At 46.3% G+C, this 20,950-nt stretch overlaps 2 protein-coding genes across 3 annotated transcripts in view; both read left to right on the top strand.

Annotated features, from left to right (window-relative positions):
• Positions 1-20,950, top strand: part of LOC123345337 — a 716,016-nt gene that overhangs the window by 615,130 nt on the left and 79,936 nt on the right. The window lies entirely within an intron of this gene.
• Positions 4,962-7,604, top strand: LOC123346932 (olfactory receptor 6B1-like). The gene is made up of 2 exons (XM_044984370.1): positions 4,962-5,895; positions 7,321-7,604. The coding sequence occupies exons 1-2, from the start codon at positions 4,962-4,964 to the stop codon at positions 7,602-7,604; spliced, it is 1,218 nt and encodes a 405-aa protein (XP_044840305.1).

The raw sequence follows: 20,950 nt of genomic DNA on the forward strand, positions 1-20,950 counted from the left end.
TGCCCAATTCTTTCTACTTTTCCTCACAGGTCAGGTTTTCTAAACCTCTTTATCATTTTTGTTGCTGTCCTCTGGACTGTGTCTAATTTTTCCCCATCCCTCTTAAAGTGCGGTGGCCAGAACTGGACACACTACTCCAGCTGAGGCCTCACCAGTGCCGAGCAGAGCAGAACAATTACCTCCCAGGTCTTACATACAACACACCTGTTAATTCACCCCGGAATGGGCAAGCTAGCACAGACAGTCAGCAAAGAATAACTGCTATGGGCCAAATCCTAAGGAACTCATTCTTCTCTAACTCAGGCCATGTCCACACTACAGAATTAAGTCGACCTAACTTACACCAGCAGACAGTCGCCGCAGTAATTACATCGCTCGTGCGTGTCTGCACTCTGCTCCTTGTGTCGGCGGTGCTCACATTGCTCACCAGGAGCACTCGCGCCGATTGCACTGACAGTGTGGGGCATCATGGGAAGGCTCCTGAAAGCCAATAACATTTGACATAAGAAACGCAGTGTCTACATTGACGCTAACTACATCAACCTTGACTCTACGCCGTTCGTGTAGGTTGAGTTATTAAGTCAGCGTAGTGGAGCAGTTACATCAGAGGGAGTGAAATTTAAGTGTAAACGCTTCCATAGTTAGGTCGACATAAGATGCCTTGAGTCAGCCTAACTCTGTAGTGTAGACCAGGCCTCAGTAGTCAATGGCCTTGATGTTTACAGTGTCTTAACAAGCACCATAGCATTGAATTCCCTCCTGAGGGCACTTGCAAAGCAGGGATCATTAGCAGCAGCCTCAGCGGAGATCCCAAGAGCTTCCTGAGCCAACCTGAGGCTGCTTTCCCCTATAAACCCTAGAAGGCTCCAGAGCAGGAGCCATGGAGGCCCCTTGTAATATACACGGGTGTGTGCATCAGGCAAGAAATCAAGAGCCGGCCCAGTGCAGCAGTGGAAGGTAGGTGTCTTTGCAGAGCTAATAAGGGCTTGTCCATACGGGGTGATAGTGCACAACAGTGGGGTGTTAATTCTAAATTGCCTAATGTGTTGTGCACAAAGGAACTTTCTGTGGGCGCCAGCAAGATTCTACATGAGCCAGTTCGCGTGCCAGACGTTGGTGCCCTTTAGAAATCCCATTGCTATTGAGTGCACTACCCCACCCTGTGGACAAACTCTGAGAGCAGGAGACAGAGGGGAGCAGCATGGAAGTGGAAATCAGATCCCCACACCCACTCAGCATCAACACAGAGGTCGCCGCTTCTTGCTGAGGATTCAAAGTAAATCTGAACCTTCCTGGGGTTTGTCCACACAGGGAGTCAGTGCGTGGCAAACTGGGGTGGAAATCTACAGTGCGGTAGGTTGCTCTGCAGTGAGGGGCCGCGTGGATCCAGCTATCACACACTAAAAGTCCCCTAGTGGATTTTGCCCTAGTGCTGTTTGAAATGGGGGTAGGTCAATGTGCACTAGGGAATATTTTGTGCACTGGAGCGAGGTCCACACAGCGTGTTAGTACATGGCAGGTTAGTGCTCTGGAGATTCACACCCCAGCTTCTCATGATCTAACTCTCTGTTTAGACAAGCCCTTGGTCAGATCCTGGGGATCTCACATAGGAAGGAAATGGTGCGGTAGTGGGAAGGAGCACAGCTGGAGCTGTTTCTCGGCACACACCGTCGCTGTGCATATCCTGCTCCCTCACACTTCCTATTCTGCCTTTGATAGGTCTCATTCCTCCTCTCCCCTCCCAACAGGGCTGAACTGCAACACTGCAGGGTGTGGCTGGGAGCATTGATTTCCAGTTGTTCTGTTGCACCCGGGATGCTGCACAAAATCCAGGCCCAGACACTCGCACTCTTCAGCTGAGCTGCAGAGTGCACCTGGGGTAGAGTGCGTCTCAGGGTACCAAGGAGGGGAGGAGAGGGACAGGGGTCTGTATGTGCCTGCTCGGGGCATTCCCTTTGTGCACGGGGAAGGACACTGGGCAGAGGGAGTTTCCCAGCTGCGCTGCTAGTCAAGGTCCTGCTCTCAGTGTCTCAGGCATTAGCATGTGGAGAGCATGCTCACGCCCTGCTCTGCTGGTGCTGACATGCAGGCTCCTGAGCTGCACCTGCTGTCTCAGAGCTGGGGGAAGAGAGGAGAGAGCGCCTCTTCTTTTCCCATTTACTGCATGGGGTTGGGAACAGAGCAGAGAGCAGGAAGAGAAGCAGATGCATGGATGGAAAGAGTTTAATGGGGCTGGGAATTTCAGGGGAGTCAGGTGACCAACTCCCCTCGATTTTTCAATGGTATCTAATTTCTTTAGGTCCCTTTGAATATCCCAGCCTCAGAAAAGACTCAGGGAGTTTCACTGAAAGAGGAAATGAACAAGCAGCAAAGAATCCTGTGGCACCTTATAGACTAACAGACGTAGTTATAGTCTATAAGGTGCCACAGGAGTCTTTGCTGCTTTTACAGAACCAGACTAACACAGCTACCCCTCTGAGAGATGAAGAAGGTGGGACATGTGAGAAGTTAAGGACTACAGAATGGGACAGAGAAACTCCATCAGGTGCACCTACAAATCAAGAGTGACGCAATCAACTTAACAGACATGAAACAATTTAGCACTTTAGCACTCAGACATGAAACAATTTTCTTTTTACACAATGTGTATTTGTCTCCTGGAACTCACTGTCATAAGAGATCATTGAGTAATTCAGGAAACTGAATAATGTGGCAAGCTATAGCTCTGGATAGATTTGGGTAGGGGGCTAACCTGGGATGTTGGACACGTGGGGTCAATTCTCTGTTCTCCAGCAGGCTCCCTGGGGCCCTTTTGGGGAATTACTTAGGCCAGATTTCAAACTTGTTGAGGCACCAAATGATGTAGATGGGTACCAAGTGGAATGCTGAAAAGCATCTAAGCAGGTTAGGCATCTAATATCCTTTGGCTTGAATGCGAGATAGGCACTGAGGCTGATGAAGGACTTTGTAAAATCCCACTGGGCACTGATCTGCATTTTTAGGCACTACGTATCTTATCAAACTGACCCTCTGGGCCTCAGTTCTCCATCTGTACAATGGGCACAGAAACCTTTTCCAATCTCACTGTGGCATTGTGAGGATAAATACATTAAAATAGTGGCCCCCAACCTTTTTGTGGCCAATAGCACATTCATGTTTTCAGAAGAGTGTGGCGGGCGCCAACAATTTTTCAAGGCTTATTTTGTATTTGTACAATAAATAATATGAAAAACATCATGTTTAATATTCTTCCCACTCTGGGTTGAAATAATACATATGTTGTCTCTTATTTGAACCACTCATTTTGGAGCAAAATGTTAAAAAATTAATAAATTGCAAAGCACAAGAAAACAGCAGTATCAGTGCAGGAAGAATACTCACATACAGGGCCGGCTCCAGGCACCAGTGGAGCAAGCAGGTGCCTGGCAGGGGGCCCTGGCATCTCTTCCCTGATGGGCACTAGGCGGGCCCCGGAGTTCTGTGTGCCCGGCAGGCAGGGGCGGCTCTAGGCACCAGCAAAACAAGCTGGTGCCTAGGGTGGCAAAATCTAGGGGGCGTCCTTTGCGGCCGGGGGGGGCAGCAGGCTGGGCCGGCGGACCTGCCGCAGTCATGCCTGCGGGAGGTCCACCGGAGCCCCGGGAGCAGCGGACCTGCCGCAGGCATGACTGCGGAGGGGGCGCTCGGCCGGCGGCTCCAGTGGACCTCCCGCAGGCATGACTGCGGACGGTTCGCTGGTCCCGCGGCTCGGCTGGGCCTCCCGCAGGCATGCCTGCGGCAGCTCAAGCAGAGTCGCCGGACCCGCGAGCCGTCCGCAGCCGCGGGAGGTCCAGCCGAGCCACGCGGGACCAGCGGACCCTCTGCAGTCATGCCCGCGGGAGGTCCGCTGCTCCCGCGGCTCGGGGGCGCCTCCCGGGCATGACTGCTTGGGGCGGCCAAAAACGTAGAGCCGCCCCTGCCGGCAGGCGCGGGGCTGCGGCTTCTCTGCAGCCCATGAGTTCTCTGTGCCTGGCAGGAGAGAAGCCGCGGCCCAGCACCTGCCGGGGACAGAGAGAAGCAGCGCCTAAAGCCCTGGAGTTCTCTGTCCCCAGCAAACACAGGGCCGCGGCTTCTTTCCCCTGCAGAGCACTAGGTGGGCACACATAAATGCCCCGGCGGGCGCCATGATGCCCGTGAGCACCACGTTGGGGACCACTGCATTAAGGACTGTGAGGTGCTCAGATACTACGATTTTGCTCGGTCTGTAACCAGCACACTTCCATTTTTCTGGGTATTTGGGAATAGTCACTGAGTGAAGGCTGATTAACGACCTTAGAATATGCAGTGTGCTGCTAGGAAAACAATTGAGTTAATATTGCAAAAAACAGTTTGGGAGATCAGAATTAGACCTCAGATTTATTCATGTGAGGAAAGGCTGTGAGATCATTCTTGTTAAAGCCATTCCTTTACTCTCTCTTACCGCCGCTGACCATTTTTAGTGTGGGCTAAAACTTGCCAGTGGCGTGCATCCTTTGAGGAACAGCAGATCCTTTCTGGCTCTGCATACCTTGAATTAAGATCCTGATTCAGCAAAGCCCTCAGGACCAGATTTTTAAAGCTATTTAAAGGTTGCTGAGCTCTGTGTTGCAACAATGCCTAACTGATTGAGGAGCCTTAATTCCATTTTCAAAAGGGATTTAGGCATGGAGGAGTCTAAATCCCATTGGCTGTGAATAGACTGTAGAGTCCTCATTGCCTAAATCTGGGAAAATGAGATTTAGGCTTGGTCATTGTGATGCTGTGTGCTCCAGCACCTAAATACCTTTAAAAATCCGACCTTAAGGCACATTGGTTGCCTAAGTACTTTTGAAAATCCCACTAGGCACCTAGCTGCAACTTTGGGTGCCTAAATGCCTCTGGATATCTGTCCTTCTGCACTTGCTTAAGTTGATGGGATGAGTTTTAGTATTTTTCTTTGTACCTAGATGCACCTCATAGACAAAGCAGAAGAGGACAATCGAACGATCATCACAGAATTTATCCTCCTGGGATTCGGGAATCTTCCTGAACTGCAGCTCCTTCTATTCCTGGTTTTCCTGGTGATCTACATTGTGACCATGTCTGGGAACATTCTCATTGTTGTGCTAGTTGTGGCTGATCAGCACCTTCACACCCCCATGTACTTCTTCCTGGGGAACTTGTCCTGCTTGGAGACCTGCTACACCTTGACCATCCTGCCCAGGTTACTGGCCAGTCTGCTGACTGGAGACAGAACCATTTTTGTCAGTGGCTGTTTTGCACAGTTTTATTGCTTTGGTTGTTTGATAACTACAGAATGTTATCTCCTAGCAGTGATGTCTTATGATCGGTATCTAGCGATATGCAAACCCCTGCGTTATGCAGCCCTGATGAATGGCAGGTTGTGCCTCCAGCTAGCAGCGGGGTCTTGGATAAGCGGATTTCTAACTTGTGTAATAACGATGTGGTTTATGTTGCAATTAACATTCTGTGGCCCCAATGAAATTGACCATTTCTTTTGTGATTTTTCTCCAATGCTAAAACTCTCCTGCAGTGACACCAGCATGATCACACTGGTTAGTTTCATACTCGCCTCCATAAACACGCCTTGCCCATTTCTATTAACTGTGACATCCTATGTTTGTATCATTGCTACTATCCTGAGAATCCCTTCCACCACTGGGAGGCAAAAGGCCTTTTCCACCTGCTCCTCTCACCTCATTGTGGTTACAGTTTTCTATGGGACCATAATAACTGTGTATCTGCTACCAAAAACCAATACACTGAAAGCCCTGAACAAAGTGTTCTCTGTCTTCTACACAGTCCTGACTCCCATGCTCAACCCCCTCATCTACAGCCTGCGAAACAAAGAGGTGAAGGAGGCCCTGAGAAAAGTCATCCGTTAATATATGTTGCTCAAATGAATTCAGATGGAGTCACTGATCTGTGAAGGAATTTATCTGGCTTAACGAGCAAGAAAGTTTACCTCTAGTAGGGCCCTAGCTCATGCCAATAGGCACTGCTTTGGGGAATGTGAGGACATACTATGTCTTGGGTTGATGACATTCCTCTTTTGTGGCTAAAGCTGATACTTGCTACTGTCTTAATTGGAAACCTGTCTTGCGCTCTACACTCCACATGGTGACGTTTGAGATTTCAGATATGTGTTTCACCCATTTCTCTGCTCTCTCTGAGTTGGGAAAATGCCACATTCTACTTGGCACTGGCCTCAGATCCCTGTGGGTGGAATTAGTTGGTTCAAGTATTTTCTGTCTCCTTGACGTCCTGGATTCTCAAAAGCTCCATAACTTTATATCTGGGAAGATTGTACTGGTCTTCCCATTTGTTGTACTACGTGTCATTTTGCAATGGGTAGAAGGGGTGTAAGAGTGTGCCTATACTGCAATGTAAGCTTAGGGTCTGTGGGTCTTGAATCCGTAGGCTCAGTGAGTGTAAACCAAGGCTTGAGTGTCCACACTGAATATTAACACTAGGTTTAGAATTTCCTGACTCAGGCCTCACACCAGTGCTCAGGCATCTATGCTCCACTATGCAGTCCTAAGTCAAACCAGTCTGTGCCAGGTCTTCAGCTGGCTAAAGAGAGAGCCTCTCCACCCCCGCCCCCCCCGGGATACTTGAAAGAAACTGGAACAAAGGCCAGTGACTGCAAGGGGTGTGAGCGATTGCTGCACCCAGGCTAAAAGGAGATTAGTCAGTAAAAGGGAGCTTTCTGGAACTGGTGAGGATCTTATCTGTATTCAGTTTAATTAGACATAGATTTGTGCGTTTTATTTTATTTTGCTTGGTGACTTTTCTTTGTTCTGTCTGTTATTACTTGGAACCACTTAAATCCTACTTTCTGTATTTAATAAAATCATTTTTTACTTATTAATTAACTCAGATTATGTATTAATTCCTGGGGGGAGCAAACAACTGTGCATATCTCTCTGTCAGTGTTATAGAGGGCGAACAATGTATGAGTTTACCCTGCATAAGGTTTATACAGGGTAAAACAGATTTATTTGGGTCTAGACCCCATTGGGAGTTTTGCATCTGAGTACTAAAGACAAGCACACTTCTGTTAGCTGCTTTCAAGTAAACCTGCAGCTTTTGGGAAAGTCATTCAGACCCTGGGTCTTTGTTGGAACAGATGGGAATGGCTGGCTTGGCAAGACAGGGTAGTGGAGTCCCGAGCTGGTAGGGAAAGCAGAGGTAGAAGTAGTCTGGGCACTCAGGTCACAGTTCCCAGGGGGATTTCTGTGATCCAACCCATCACAGTCAGCGTTTGAAGCACTTGTCTTGCTTGTGCTTTCACTTCTGTTTCAGGCAATGGTCAGAGCTTCCATGAGGCGCTGGTGGACGTTTTGGGGGCATTTTCTGACCTGCAGAAGAAGGCACTGTTGGAGGAGGAGGAGGGTGATACAGACCTGGCAGACTCAAACTGGCTGATGCTGCTCATGGCTCTCGGGAGAGTCACTAATGCCCCCTGTGTAGACCGGTGCTTCTCTAGCAGGGTCACGAGCACAGACTGGTGGGACCCCCTCGTCATGCAGACCTGGTATGACCAGACCTTGCTCATGAAGAAAGCTACATTTCTGGAGCCTTGTTAGCAGCTTGCCCAGACCCTTCAGCACCACGACACATACATGAGGGAAGCCATTCCTGTTCAAAAGTAGGTTGCTATACCCCAGGGTCCTACGGGTCCATTGCTAACCAGTTTGGGGTTGGACAGTCGACTGGAAGGTGAAGTGGTGGCTGAGGTTTTTGAGGCAGTCAGGTGTGTGGTTTAGCCAAATGTGGGGGCATAAACAATATCCCCAAAGTAAGTGCTGGCTTGGAGAGAATGGGGTTTCCCCACTTCATTGGGGCCATGATTGTATGTACTCAAGGAGCTGGAGTACAGACACTGCAAAAGGTACTACTCCATGGGTATGCAGGCCCTTGGGGACCACAGAGACCAAGTTATGGACACCATCATGGGCTGCCCTGGAAAAGTTCCTGATGCCAGGGTTTTCTGTCAGTGAGGCGTCTACCTTCATGGACAGCCTGGAACACTATTCCAAATGACAATGTCATAGCTGGAATCATTGTTCTCATGGTTATTCTAGCAGAGCCCATGTACCCCCTTTGGCATGGGCTCATGAAACAGTATCCGGATCACAGAAGCTATGGCAAAGGGAGGCTTAATTATCTTCTCAATAGGCGTAAAATTGTGGTTGAATGTGTGTTTGTCAGATTGAAATCCTCAAGCCTGAGTCTGAGCTTGGTCTTACATTGCAGTGTAGACATTCCCTAAGACCCAGTGTGTCAGACCCAAAACAGATTAGTGGCCATCAAAATAAAATAAATGATGTGAATTATTTCTGTTGACACAACCTCATTCCTACAGCAGCAACAACAACAAAAGTGATGTCAAATAAAAAAGCAGCAGGTAGGTGTGGAGGAAATGATACTCACGACATATTTGAAAAGTGCCAGCATCTTTCATCCTGGAGCACATTGGATAAAGTTTCCAAAAATGTCTAGCTGACTTAGAAGCATAAATCTCATTGACTTTCAATGAGACACTTTCCCCCATACTTGGGTCCTTCTGAAAGGGGAGTTCTGTCTTTGAAGTCACTTTGGTGCTTTTAAAAATTCTACCCATTGAATAGTACTTTAATCCTTAGGCCTCTGATTCAAATTAATACACAGGAACTAACTGAAAGCATGACAGTAGTTGAGCCATTGAAGGTCGTCTACACAGCAGCTGAAGGTGAGCCTTTCAGCCTGGGTAGGCAGACTCGTGCTAGCAGGGCTTGTGCTATCATGCTAAAAATACCTGTGTGGACGTTGTAGGGTGGGGCCAAGACTGGGTGACTATCCTGAGCCTCTCCTGAGGTGAGGGATGTCATTATGACCTGGACCAAACCTTCTTATGGTTGAGTTAAAAAACTTATTCTAACTGATGTGTTGACATCCCCTCCTATTCACATAACTATCAGGATGAGTTAATCAGAAGCCCCCTCCCTAAGACAAACGGTGTGTGAACCTGCCCAGGAATTTGGACTGAGTGGGCAGAAGAGTTTGGCTGGGCATGGGTTGGTGTGTAAGAGAAGAGAGAGGAGAGAGAACACACAGAACAGAGAGAGGGAGCCCGAGGGAAAAAAGCAAGGAAGCCAAGCAGAAGCCCAGTGCAAGTCTGGAAAAAGTGAGAGTTTGGGTCACACGAGGTGTTGAATGAGACTTGGGGTGGTAAGCAAAGAAGCTGCTCCTTTTGTTCTTGGTTCCTTATGCATTCAGAGAAGTCAGACTTTGTACATTCCTTGTCAATAAACGAGATTGGATCAAAGAAAATATCAGACTCCATCAATTTCTACTTCCAACTGGGACATCCCCACGGTTCCAAACTGTGACTAGCCACTCGTGTTAAAAAGAGGTAAGAATACACAGTATCTACCCGGCATGGAGATACACATTGTGTTTGGGGAGGTTTGTGTTGTGTATTTGGTTGTCATGGTTTTTGTTCCTATGGCAACTGAGTTAGATTATTAGGGGATAGCCCAGCTGGTTTCGGCCGGTTGGGTGAGCTCTGTGTCTGTAAATAAAATGGTAGTTTTGTTAGTTGTCTGCTGTCTGGCCTCAAGTGATTTCTTCCTAAACCGGCTGCCCCCAAGGATATAACAAGTGGCGACGAGGATGGGATTCCGGTGCTGCTCCAGTAATAGAAGGAAATAGAAGTCAAGGTAAAGAACAAACAAACAAAAAAGCTGCTTGTTTACACTGACTGTGAAAGTGAAACTAAAAATCATGGCTACTCTGACCAGGCCACTGGAACCTTTCGATGAGAATATAGAGCAGTGGAATGTGTATACTGAGCGTTTTGAGCTTTTTGTTATTGCAAATGACATTACAGAAGCAAAGAAGGTTCCAATATTCTTAAGTGTTGTAGAGGCTAAAACCTACTCCCTGGTACGCAGCTTACTACACCCTGTTAAGCCAACGACTAAATCTTACAGTGACATTGTGGAAATCCTGGGGTCCCATTTTTCCCCAAAACCACTGGTAATTGCTGAAAGATATAGGTTCCACAAAAGAGACCAAAAGGAAGATGAAACAGTTGTACAATTTGTAGCAATTTTAAAAAAGCTAGCAGAACACTGTGAATTTAAGGAGATGTTAAATGATGCCCTGTGTGACAGGTTAGTGTGTGGCCTCTACAGTGAAGCTATACGGAAGCGCCTACTGACAGATGCTCAGCTTACATTACAGAAGGCTGTTGATATTTCTGTGTCCATGGAACTGGCTACAAAGGAGGCACAATACATCGGTGCATCCCCTAGGGTGCAATAAGTGTCACAAGAACCGATCCACAAAACTGTGCAGAGTCAAGAATGTTACCGCTGTGGTAAGCCGGGTCACCAGGCATCAGAATGCTGGTGTAAGGACCTGGTGTGTCGACACTGTGGCAAAAAGGGACACATTAAGTGTGCCTGTAAACAAAAGAAAAAGAGGCCTGTGGTCTGGCTGACAAAAAGAGGAACGCTGCATACCCTAGAGCAGACCCAGGATGATCAAAGTGACACCTCATCGCAAGAGGAAGTGCCACTGCATGTTTTGTCTTTGGCAATGGGCTCACATGAATACTGGGTAACCCCGTTGTTGGATGGCAAACCTATACGCATGGAATTGGACACCGGTGCAGCCGTCTCGCTGGTCTCCGAGACTGTGTATAAAGAAAAGCTACAGCATCTTCCACTTAAGGCAACAAAAACTGTTCTGAAGACGTATACGGGAGAAGCTGTGCCCATATTGGGCACTATTGATGTTAAGGTGGAGCTCAATGGACAGGCTGCTAAATTGCCACTGTTTGTGGTGAGAGGTAACTACCCAGCCTTAATGGGTAGGTCTTGGCTGAACTGGGCAGAAGTGCACCGGATGACTAAAGAAGAAACCAGTCTAACCCCTATACTAAGGAAACATGCTGCTGTTTTTGGAGATGATTTGGGAAGTATGAAGGGAATCACTGTGACATTGAACATTAAACCTGACAGTCCACCAAAATATCTGAAAGCCCGAACTGTGCCATATGCCATCAGGCCGAAAGTCGAAGCGGACCTGGAGCGCCTGGTCACCAATGGAGTCCTAATACCAGTTACCCATAGCTCATGGGCCACTCCTATCGTTCCAATAGTGAAGAAAGATGGCTCTCTCCGGATTTGCGGTGATTTTAAAGTCACTGTCAACCCAGTGTTGTGTGCAGAGCAATACCCGCTTCCCCGCATCGATGACCTCTTCGCAGGCCTGGCTGGGGGACAAAAGTTCAGTAAGATTGATCTGAGTCAAGCATATTTACAGATGCACGTCGATGAAAAGTCCCAAGAGCTGTTGACTATTGTGACTCATAAGGGGCTTTATCGATACTGTCGCCTACCCTTCGGAATAACGTCTGCTCCCGCTCTGTTCCAGAGGGCTATGGACCAGATCTTGTGTGGCTTGTCAGGAGTTCAGTGCTATCTGGATGATATCCTGGTCACTGGAAGAAATGAAGAGGATCACTTAAAGAATTTAGAGGCTACCTTACAAAGACTGGAAGAGTATGGCCTACGAGTTCGCAAAGACAAGTGTGAATTCTTCAAGCCCTCTGTTGAATATTTGGGACACATCATTGATTCTGCAGGTCTTCATAAGGCCCCTGCAAAAGTTAAAGCTATTGTGGAAGCTCCCCCACCTCGAAATGTAAGCCAGCTGCGCTCGTTTCTAGGAATACTGAACTATTATGGAAAGTTCATCTCACAGTTAGCCACACTGCTAAAACCACATCATGAGCAACTTGGGCAGAACAAGGCCTGGAAGTGGACTGAAGCCTGTGACGTTGCATTTAACAAAGCTAAGGATGCATTGCTAAATTCTGAAGTTCTAACGCACTTTGATCCATCCTTACCCCTACAATTGGCCTGCGATGCCTCCCCTTATGGAGTGGGAGCAGTCGTGTCACACATTATGCCTTCGGGAGAAGAGAGATCTATTGCTTTTGCTTCACGCACTCTAAGCAAAGCAGAAACTAACTACGCCCAAATTGAACGTGAGGCATTAGGAATTGTTTTTGGAATTCGGAAGTTTCATCAGTACCTGTTTGGGCAAAAGTTTACTCTTCTCACAGACCATTGACCTCTGACGTCAATTTTTGGACCCTACACAGGTATTCCCCCATTAGCTGCTAGTCGTATGCAACGTTGGGCATTGTTACTTTCAGCTCACACATATGAAATCAAATATCGGAAATCCACTCTGCACGGCAATGCAGATGGCCTCTCAAGGTTGCCTTTGCCAGTCAAACATGAAGATAGTGCCCAAAAGGAAATCTTCTACTTTGAACAGGCAGAGAATACACCCATCACTGCTACTCAGATAAAGAAGGCAACTCGCGTTGACCCAGTATTGTCCCAAGTTATGGACCTGGTGATGCATGGAAAATCTCGACAAACCTCTCCAGTCTCACCCGACCTTGTTACCTACATGTCCAGAAGGACAGAGTTATCGGTCCAATCTGGTTGTTTGTTGTGGGGGAGACGTGTCATTATTCCACCACCACTGAGATCATAGATGTTAGAACAGCTACATTCCGGTCACTGTGGAATAGTGTGCATGAAAGAAATTGCACGAAGCTATTTTTGGTGGCCTGGATTGGACAGTGCTATTGAAGAGAAGGCAAAAGCTTGTATGTCATGTCAGGGTGTGAGGAATGCACCCCAGTGGGCACCCCTACACCCATGGGACTGGCCTGAAAACCCGTGGCAATGTATTCACGTTGACTTCGCTGGCCCCCTTGAAGGAAGCATGTTCTTGGTGGCAGTAGATGCCCATTCTAAATGGCCAGAAGTCTCTATAATGCAGTCCACTACTGCAGAGGGTACTATCCAAAAACTACGAGGACTCTTTAGTCGTCTTGGTCTGCCAGAACAACTTGTGAGCGACAACGGACCGCAGTTCGTCTCTCAGGAGCTTCAAAATTTTATGAAGGCAAACGGGATACACCACATCACGTCAGCACCATATCATCCGTCCACCAACGGATTAGCTGAAAGATTTGTGCAGACAATGAAAAACGCTTTGAAATCAGCAAAGGGACAACACTCCATTCAAAAGCGTCTGGATACCTTCTTACTTTCCTATAGAAACACACCTCATGCTATGACCAAGGCATCTCCGGCCTTTTTAATGATGGGATGACAGCTGCGCACTTGCTTTGATCTGCTGAAACCTTCTGAACCCCGACAAATTGTGCAACATCAGCAGCAAAATCAAGTTATCAGACAGGCACCCAGAGCAAAAGAGCAAATCTTTAGCCTGGGACAGCCAGTTTTGGCTCGGAATTATACTTCCAGAGCTAAATGGTTCCCTGCCACAATCATCACTCAAACAGGACCTGTTTCCTACACAGTCTGGACTGCAGAGAATCTGACCTGGTGGCGACATGTAGATCAGCTGTTGCCAGGTCATGCCAGTCCTCAGGACACATCTGCAGTTGAGGGGTCTGACTTCACCACTTCTGGTGAGACACCAAATCACAAATCACCTGTTTCTGACTGTTCTCCTCCATTACTGCCAGCGGCTGAGATACCCCTTTGCCCAGCATGAGCTGATACCATCTCCTCACCTGTTCGTGCTGCGGACCCAGAGCCCACGGTACTTTCGGGTGCAACAACACCAGAAGTTTGCCGTAATCCACCTAGAGACAGAAGGCCTCCTCATCGGCTGGATCTTTAGCTAGGGCGAACCCACGGGTATGGGGCAAAATAATCCCCAGGATTTAGCCGGGAATGGAGGCAGTCTACCCTCCTTCTCTAGTCTAGTGTGTGTTTTATTTAGGGGATGTTCTTCTTATTAGGGGGGGAGGAATATGTTTGGTATTTGGTTGTCATGGTTTTTGTTCCTATGGCAACTGAGTTAGATTATTAGGGGATAGCCCAGCCGGTTTCGGCCGGTTGGGTGAGCTCTGTGTCTGTAAATAAAATGGTAGTTTTGTTAGCTGTCTGCTGTCTGGCCTCAAGTGATTTCTTCCTAAACCAGCTGCCCCCAAGGATATAACAGTTTGAACCCTAATGCCCTCAGCATCTACTCAGGGTTGTCTTGTTCTTGCAGCAGAATAGCTGAGAGTGTCTGAGTGTTTGTGTCTCTATCTGGTCCCTAGAGAAAAACAATCCAACCTGCTGCTTAGAGTAACAGGAATGATCATCATTGCCTATGATAACTCTGGTTATTCTTGTGAGCCATACAAATGTCCAGTCCCTCTTTGATGTCTACAGTCTACTCGCACATCGTGGGAAAAGGTATTTATTGGTTCAGAATTTGCCATCTTTTAATTTTATTATATGTCCCTATGACGTTTCTTGCAGTTTCCTGGGATTGTGCAGCACCCACTGACATCTCCCCTTAGCATGGGGAAGCCAAGTCTGTGCCTGCCAGGGATCAGCTCCCTGAATATTATTGTGATTTTTGGTGGAAGGGGCCAGCTATCACAAAGGCAGGATTACTTGGGTGTTAAGACAGACTGGAGTGTCCAAGGGGACTGTCTGTGACTCCATGTTAAGGCTGTTGTAGTGCTTGAGGAGGTCCCACTTGATACTTGTTTGATGAAATCCAAGTCTAGACCTCACAGTCAATGGGGGGGTTGTGCCCTGCTTCTGAACAGTCTGCCCTGAGGTTGGTACCTGTGCTCTTCAGCCACTCCAGTCAGGCTGACAGCCCTTCTTCCCCTGTCATCTGGGATGGCATGAGTGAGCCAGGTGGTCCTGAAAAGCCTATGCTGCCACATCCGACGAAGTGAGTATTCACCCACGAAAGCTCATGCTCCAATACGTCTGTTAGTCTATAAGGTGCCACAGGACTCTTTGCTGCTTTTAATGTGACAATACTCTCCCCTGTCTTCAGCAACTCAGGGTCTGGAAAAGGGTGTGAAGTGGCCGTTACACTTTACAAGTGTGGTATCCTGTCGGGGGAATAGGATCAGTGTTTGAACATAGGACCAGGGCAGGGAGCGCTTGTCCATTGCAGTGGTGGTCCATTTTGTGGTGTGGGTATTTTAGGGTATTGCACAAATAGGGGAGAGTTACGGTTGTGTGGGCATTTATCTCCTCTGTGAATTTCCTGCCTCTCAGAAGTCAGAATTTTGCCAAATTCAGCCTTTGGGAAGGGCCCGAGCTACATTAACTCAACATTAACAATTTATTTTTTTTACATTTTGTTTCCTAGTTTTTTTAACAGAAGGAGCAATGTTTGTTGGTGGGAGTTACTGGCCGTTTAGACAGCTGTCGTTCTCACCTAGGTTCACAGTTGATGAGCTACTGTGGTTTGGTAGTAATCAAAAGACCTAGTTTTTATATTGTGCTTTTCATCAGCAGCGTTCCAAGAGCTTGACATAATTATCCCCATTTTACAGATGGGAAACTGAGGCACATAGGTGACATGACTTCCCATGGTCATCTAGCAGGCCAGTAGCAGAGCTGGGAATAGTCCTGGTCCAGTGGCCGGATGAAGATGACAAGAATAAAAAAAAATCCCTCTCCACTCTTCAGCCTTCCTCAGAGTCCACGTTTCATGGTCACATGGTAGAGTTGCTGTCAGCAACTCAGGGGCTGGAAAAGATAGATCTGCAGCTATGTAGGAAGTGGGATGTCCTGACGTCCCCACAGATGTCACTGAAAGGCCCGAAACATGGCAGCAGCTGATGCCATACGAGTGCCCACATCTTTTGAGCATCCTCCAGCCCAGTCTATGATGTTGCTCAAGTATTTGACAGCTGCCACCCACTCAATGTATTGTCCACACAGATTAATACAGAGCTGGTTGTAAGCTGGAGGTTGAGGCTGCTCGGTGGTAATGGAGTTAAGTTTTATCTAGCCACGGTGCGGCAGCTCCCCCCAGTCCCCGATGTGGGAATTATTGGCACCATCTGGCTGGCTCCAAATGGACTGAACTAAAAGCTCAAACCAGAACCTCCTCCCTTCTGAAACTGGTGTTACAAAACCAGATGGAAAACTCTTCCATTGGCCATTATCCGAGCAGCTCTGCTGTACATGACACTGGGGTCAGATTCTGATCTCCGCTACCCAGCCACCCCCGTGTCATTCTGAAGTCACCCCATCATCATGTAGATCGAGACTCTCATCATGTTAGTTCATGCAAGTTAAAATTCTATCGTCAGCTCAACTTTCAACACAACCAAACCAAACGACAGGGCTGCATGGGGTGGTTCTCAAAGTGCCTCAGGAGTGCAAGTTCCCCCATTAACTTTCAATAGGACTGGGGTTTTAATGGGTTTTGGGTGTCTAATGCCCTTAGCCTACAGGGTCTCACAGTTCGTTGCTAATGCGGGCTGAGGTGGCTGCATGGCCGGAGTGAGACTGCTGTCTAGACCTGTCCTTGGGGGACTGGGGCACTCAGAAGCTCCTAAAGTGTGATGAGAGGAGCACAAGTCCCCATGACTCTCACACAGCAAGTCTGGTTCAATTTCAATTTTTTTCTTAAATTTTAAAACTAGGACAGTCAGTCGCAGTTAACTCACGCAACTAATGCAAAACAAATTAACTAGATTTAAAAAAAATAGTTGTGGTTAATAGCAGTTTTAATCGCATTGTTAAACAAGAATAGAATACCAATTTAAATGTATTATAAATATTTTTGGATGTTTTTCTACATTTTCAAATATGTTGATTTCCATTACAACCCAGAATACAAAGTGTAGAGTGCTCACTTTATATTACAGCAGTTCGCTGTGAGAACGCCTGGTCTCACTTTCAGATGACATTCTAAATAAGAAGCAGGCAGCATTATCTCCCCTAGATGTGAACAAACTTATTTCTCTTAGTGACTGGCTGAACAAGAAGTAGAACTGAGTGGACTTATGGGCTCTAAAGTTTTACATGGTTTTGGTTTTTAGTGCAGTTATGTAAAAAAAAAACAAATATGGAATTATAAGTTGTATTTTCACAATAGAGGGATTGCACTACAGTACTTGTATGAGGTGAATTGAAAAATACTATTTCTTTTATCCTTTTTACAGCGCAAATATTTGTAAACAAAATAATAATATAAAGTGAGCACTGTATGCTTTGTATTCTGTGTTGTACTTGAAATCGATATATTTGAAAATGTAGAAAAACATCCAAAAAGATTGATAATAAATTGACTCTTTCCAGAGAAGACTGAAGGAATGGTCTGTGCCTCAAGGAGAACACAGTGGTTTATACTGTGGGTCTTTTTTTTCTACTCAGCTGAGCAGGGGAGCTGGAGGGAGAGATGGCCGTGGTTTCACAAACCTTCTGCTTGCAAACTTGCTCACCAGATACTTGACCCTGCAAGTGTCACACTTTCCTTTTAACCCATTTTTCCTGGGGAAAGTGAGCTTGTAGATTTTTAAAGTAGAAAAAGTCCATTGTGATCATCTAGTCTGGCCTTCTGCATAACACAGGCCAAAGAAATTTTACCCAACGATTCCGTCACCAGACCCATCACTTGTCATTGAGCTAGAGTGGTTCTTTTAGAAAGAGACCTCCAGTCTTGAGTTAAAGACTCCAAGTGATGGAGAATCCACCACAGCCCTAAGTAAATTGTCCCAGGGGATAGTTGCTGTAGGAGGCTAGGGAACCACGGAAGATTCTGTTACGGCTTAGCTTAGGCAGTTCCGCTTTCTCAGCCTCCGGTTATTGTAGGACACAGCATGCTAGCTTTAACCTGCCGCAACCGGCTGGGACTGCTGCGTGGCAAGCCCCTGGCTGTTGGCCAGGGGGGCAGCCCCGGAGGGTGGAGAGTTTCTATTGCATTATGTATGAGCTGATATGCTGCTGTTTTGTATAAAATGAGCATGCTTTGTGTTTGTTTTCGGACTTCACCCCAGGCCGAGCTACAGGGCGCTGGGTCCCCGTCTCAGTGACAGCAACGCTTGGGGTCCCCGTTGCAGATGTGTCACTTTACCTTCATTAAAGCCAATTACTCTCAGTGTGGAGTCGGTCTCGTTCTTGCAGAGTACCTCGGACCCTTTGGGGCAATAACAGTTGCCTTCACTGTTAAAAATGTGCACCTTCTTTCTAGTCTGTATTTATCTTGCTTCAGCTTCCAGCCACTGGCTCTTGTTATGCCTTTGTCTATGAGATTAAAGAGCCCTCTGCTATCAGACATCCCCAGGTAGGTACAGCCAGACTGTGACCAAATCAACTCTTTGTTAAGTTTCGTAACCTCCTCTGTGTTAAGTTAAATAGTTTGTGGTTTTTAAGTCTCTTACTGCAAGGTAACTTTTCCATCTCACAAATCATTCTTGTAGCTGCTCTGAACAATGTCCCATGGAATGTGGTACATTCTTCATCTCTTTGAGTCTTTAGAACAATATTGGAGTCTCTGATAAGCAGATATGCTCTAGAGAGGATCAAATTAGATGATTTATAGATTTAAAGGCCAGAAGGGACCATTGTGATCTAGTCTGACATCCTGCATTGTGCAGGCCACAGGACTTCCGTGAATTAATTACTATTTCAATAGCTGTGACTGAACTGAAATGTAGAAATATTTGATTTAAATAGTTCCAGTGATGGAGACTCCACCACAACCCTTGGCAAGTTGTTTCAATGGTCTATTACCCTCCCTGTCAAAAATGTCCACCTGATTTCTAGTCTGAATTTGTCTAGCGTCAACTTCCAGTCATTGGTTATTGTTACACCTTTGTCTGCTAGGTTGAAGAGTCTTTTATTATTCAATTTCTGTTCCCCATGTATGTATTTATAGACTGTGGTCCAGCCAACCCTTAACCTTCTCTCTGTTGATCTAAATGGACTCATACAGATCAAGCTATCATTATCAGGCATGTTCTCCAACCCTTCAATCATTCTCACGGCACTTCTCTGAACCCCCTCCAATTTTCTAGCATAATGGTTCCTTCTGGCCTCAAAACCTCTGAAGCTATTTAATATCATTAAATAAGGGTTTTTTTCCTTATTTTCCTTTTAGTTTTTGAGCCTTCATTTAAAAAATAAAATTATAAATAAGTCAGAAATATTTAACAGTGAGGGCAACTAACCATTGAAACACTTCAACAAAGTCTGTGGTGGATTCTGCCTCACTGACCATTTTTAACTCAAGATGGGTGTTTTTCCTAAAAGATCTGCCCAGGGAATTATTTTGGGGAAGTTCTAGGGCCTGTATTATACATGAGGTCAGACTGGAAGACCACAATGGTCCCTTCTGGCCTTGGAATCTATTAATCATTTATCTCGCTCCAAAATCACACCTTCTGCTCCCAACTTGTTCTTTTTCTTTCTGATGCACTTGCCATGAGGGAAAGAGAGAAAGAGAGAGAGTACAGGTATGGAGAGAGTGAGAGATTCGGAGATGGGTTAACACAAACAGGGATTGTTAGACAGACATTTCTTTAAGGGAAGTAATTCTGTGGCCAAGACTTTCAATTAGGGGAGTCTAAATAGGCTCGTAAACAAGGCCTTTCAAAGGGGCCCAGCACTAAATAAGAAAAATAAATGAAAAGAGATGGACAAAAACTAGGAAGTCAGCAAAAAGCTGCCTATCCTCCTTAAAGTGCTGTGGTGATTATATTTGTCTGCCATTCACTATCAAGGCAACTATGGAGCATTCTCAGAGTTCTTTCACCAAAAATCCTGCAAACATAAGAGTCTTGATAGTCTAGAAAATGTTTAAGTTTTGTCTTTTTCTTGAAACAGTCTGTGCTCCTATCAATGCAGGCTGGGATTTTCAGAGAGGCCTGTGGAAGTTAGCTGTCTGAGAGGAGGTCTACACATAAAATGCTGCACCGATTCAGCTGCACCACTGTAGCGCTTAAGTGAAGATGCTCCTACGTCGACAGGAGAGAACTCTCCCATCAGCGCAGTTAATCCACCTTCCCAAGAGGCAATAGCTATGTCGACGGGAGAAGCTCTTCCACCAACCTAGCACTGTCTACACCGGGGGGTTAGGTTGGTATAACTACATCGCTCAGGCATGTGGATTTTTCACATCCTTGATGGATGTAGTTATAGGTCTGTAGTGTAGACCAGACCTGACTGTCACTTACATCCAGTAGGACTTGGGTGCCTAATACTCTTAGGCTGAACTGAAAATCCCAGCCTAGATCTCAAATAGTTGAGTGAGTCCAGTAAGCTAGTTCAACCTGAAGATGTAGTCTTGATGCAATAATCACTGCGTACAATTCTCAGTAGTGTAAGAATGTTGTTTTCTTTAGTCTCCTTGAGTGCTCTGTTTGGAAATGCAAAATATAAACAATTCCCCCATCACATTACTTTAGATATGATCATCACAAGCAGTCTCCAGGGTCATTCCTCTGTCAGTAACACACAAGAGAGGCTGGTTTCTTCTATAAAGCCCACAATAACCAGAGAAAGGGTAATGAAGGTTTTGCATACTGGACTAAGCAGGGTAGCAGGACCCATCAAGAAAATGGACAGGTCTTTACAGAGAGCGAGTGAAAGTGCATAAAGAAAATGAAGACAGGAGAGTGATTGATGGTGGAAACTGCATCATGATTCCCCAAACCAGCCACCATTGGTACACTGGTCACTCCTCGCACACCAGTACATTGATCAGTCCTTCATACTCACAACTAAAGGTAAATGTTAGGGCTGGGTGGAAATTTTCCACCAGAACGCTTTTTTTTAATTTAGTTCTTCATGGAAAGTGTCTGTTTTCCTCCATTTTTTTAAAAAAAGTTTTCTTCAGAAAACCCAAACATGTTTCTGATGGAATTCTTCTGGTTTTCAGCAACTTTCAGCACATTTTTTTCAGTTTTCAGGTGTTTTGATGAAAAGTTGACAATTTGCATGAAGGGGATGGGGGACTTACAACCAGATCTAGTCAATGTAATCATTATTGGGGAAAATCCTGGGTGTCTTTATTTCACTTTTTGCTCAGTCTGTAACCAACACACTTCCATTGCTCTGGCTATATGGGAATTTTC

Source organism: Mauremys mutica, chromosome 12, assembly GCF_020497125.1.
Source record: "Mauremys mutica isolate MM-2020 ecotype Southern chromosome 12, ASM2049712v1, whole genome shotgun sequence".
Taxonomy (NCBI): domain Eukaryota; kingdom Metazoa; phylum Chordata; order Testudines; family Geoemydidae; genus Mauremys; species Mauremys mutica.